A 2,290-nucleotide genomic window follows, 5' to 3' on the forward strand; every position below is an offset into this window, starting at 1 on the left:
GCTTTTCATCCATAAGTACAGGAAGCTCTTGGTGGTGACCTGTCAGACTCCCAGCTAGTTAGCGCATTTGGTGGTTGGCGGTCGGTGGTTGTGGTGTGTGGATCTTGGTTCTTTGATTTGGGTTTCTTGTTTTGTCTGGTTTTGGTTTTTGACTCGATTTGTCGTTTTGGTTTGTTGTTTTTGTTTTCAGCTAGCGTCCTCAGTGGGTGTTCCTGGTGAGGATGGGTGTGTTTAGGGAGAGTAGTGAGTCTAGTATAGTGTGGCAGGGGCCCGGCCCCTGCCACGAGCAGCCCTTCCTGGACCAGTACGAGGTCCTGAGGGCCATCGGGCAGGGCGAGTTTGGCCAGGTGCACCTGGCCCGCCACCGCCTGACGGGGGCAGAGGTGGCGGTGAAGGTGCTGAGGCTGGCGGTGCAGAACATCCCGGTGCTGTCGGAGCCTTACATGCTGAAGAGGCTGGAGCACCCCAGCGTGGTGCGGCTCTTTCAGGTGATGGCCACCCAGGAGAAGCTGTACGTGGTGATGGAGCTGGCGGCCGGGGAACCGCTGCTGCGGCACATCCCGCGTGGGGGCATGCAGCGCGAGGAGGCCCGCAAGGTCTTCAGGCAGGTGGCATGTGCCGTGGCCTACTGCCACGAGCAGGGCGTGGCGCACCGAGACCTCAAGCCCGAGAACATCATGGTGGACGCCGCCGGCCGCATCAAGCTCATCGACTTCGGCCTCGGCGCCAGGTTCAGGCCCGGGCAGAAGCTCCGCAATTTCTGGGGCACTCTGGCGTACCTGGCCCCAGAGATCGTCCTGCGGCAGGAGTACGAGGGCCCCCCGGCCGACGTCTGGAGCCTGGGTGTCCTGCTCTACTTCATGTTGACAGGCAGCCGCCCGTTCAGGGCCCGCACGGCGCGGGACGTGCTGATGGCCATCGTGCAGGCCAGGTTCCACATGCCCAGCTCTGTTCCCGCCCAGGCGCGGAGGCTCATCCTCCAGATCCTGACCATCAAGCCGGAGAAGCGGCCCACAGTGCAGCAGATCCTGCAGCACCGGTGGCTGCGGCAGGGCGAGCCGTGTGCGCCCCATCGCCCCAGCCAGGTGCTGCCCCAGCGCCCGGACCCCGCCCTCCTGACCGTCCTCTTTGACCTGGGCTTCGACCCCTACCACACCTGGCTGTCCCTGGCCAAGAGGAAGTTCGATGCGGCCATGGCCACCTACCTGCTGCTGAAGCACCAGCAAGGCCAGGGGCTAGGGTTCGCGTCCCAGGGCCGGCCCCTGCCTCCCTGGCTGAGGTCTCGCCCGCGCCCCGAGGACCTGTCCCCTGTCCCGGCGCTGCCCCAGAGGCGCGCCAGCGAGCCTGCCCTGCGCACCTTCCCCGGGCCCCCTGAGGGTCCGCTGCCCCGGGAGGCCCAGGAGCCAGGCCGCCAGGGCGCCAGAGCTGCCAGCCTGCCCGCCGTTCCTCTGCGCTGCCCGCCCGCCGGGGCCCCCACCCTCGGCAGCTGCCTGCAGTCGGACTCTGACCTCCACCTGGCCGACTCCTGGGGCATCTTGTACGTGTGGTCCAGGACCGGCAGCAGCAGTGCCTCCTCCCAGGACACGGACCCACGGCAAGGCCACACAAGTGCCTGGAAGCGGGTGAGGAGGACGATCGGCGCCTGCCTCCGAGGGCTGTGCTGCTGCCTGCCGCGGGCCAGCTCCAGAGTGGCCCCGATGCCACGGAGAAGCGGGCCACACCGTGAATGGCCAGCCTCCCAGGAGCTGGAGAGCTGAGCCACATGGCGCCGGGGCCGCCCGACTCTCCTCTGCCCCCACCTGCCGAGGACCTCGGAGACCCTTCTGCCTGGGACACTTGCCCCGCCTGCCCCGCCTGCCCCTCTCTCCTTTCCCCCATTTTCCTCACTGGATTCTTAATAAATTACTTTCAGGCAAATTGGATCATGAGCTTTTCATTCCCAAGATCAAAATGTAGGCGCATGGAAGGAACAGCTGGGCCTCGGCTGAGGGAGGGGCCCAGACGTCACCATGTCCCCAGGCCTGGACCTCTGTGCCCCCCTCTGCAGTGAAGATAGGGTCACTGCACTGCTGGGAGTCACAATAGGTGGGACCCACTGGGCTTGAGCCGGTGGTGACAGTTCCCTTGCTTATGCTAGGAAGATAGATTCGCTGCCCCTGATCCAGTGTAGAGGAGTCCCTTCCCTTGAGCCAGTGTAGACATGATTTTTACTTGGTGACCTTGGCCAGGAGGAATCCCTCCCTGAGCACTCAGGACAGGGTGGGTGTCAACTGTCGGAGATATGGCCTCA

General features: G+C 64.7%; 1 protein-coding gene across 1 annotated transcript; it reads left to right on the top strand.

The window, feature by feature from the left end:
• The first annotated feature begins 221 nt into the window (after window positions 1–221).
• LOC124988481 (sperm motility kinase 2B-like) lies at window positions 222–1,757 on the top strand. The gene has a single exon (XM_047557972.1). The coding sequence runs from the start codon at window positions 222–224 to the stop codon at window positions 1,755–1,757; it is 1,536 nt and encodes a 511-aa protein (XP_047413928.1).
• The last annotated feature ends 533 nt before the right edge of the window (window positions 1,758–2,290 follow it).

This window comes from Sciurus carolinensis, chromosome 7 (genome assembly GCF_902686445.1).
Source record: "Sciurus carolinensis chromosome 7, mSciCar1.2, whole genome shotgun sequence".
NCBI classification, from domain to species: Eukaryota; Metazoa; Chordata; class Mammalia; order Rodentia; family Sciuridae; genus Sciurus; species Sciurus carolinensis.

What these genes read in the sequence shown, in the direction of transcription:
- LOC124988481 (XM_047557972.1), top strand. Translation starts at nt 222, where the DNA reads ATGGGTGTGTTTAGGGAGAGTAGTGAGTCTAGTATAGTGTGGCAGGGG.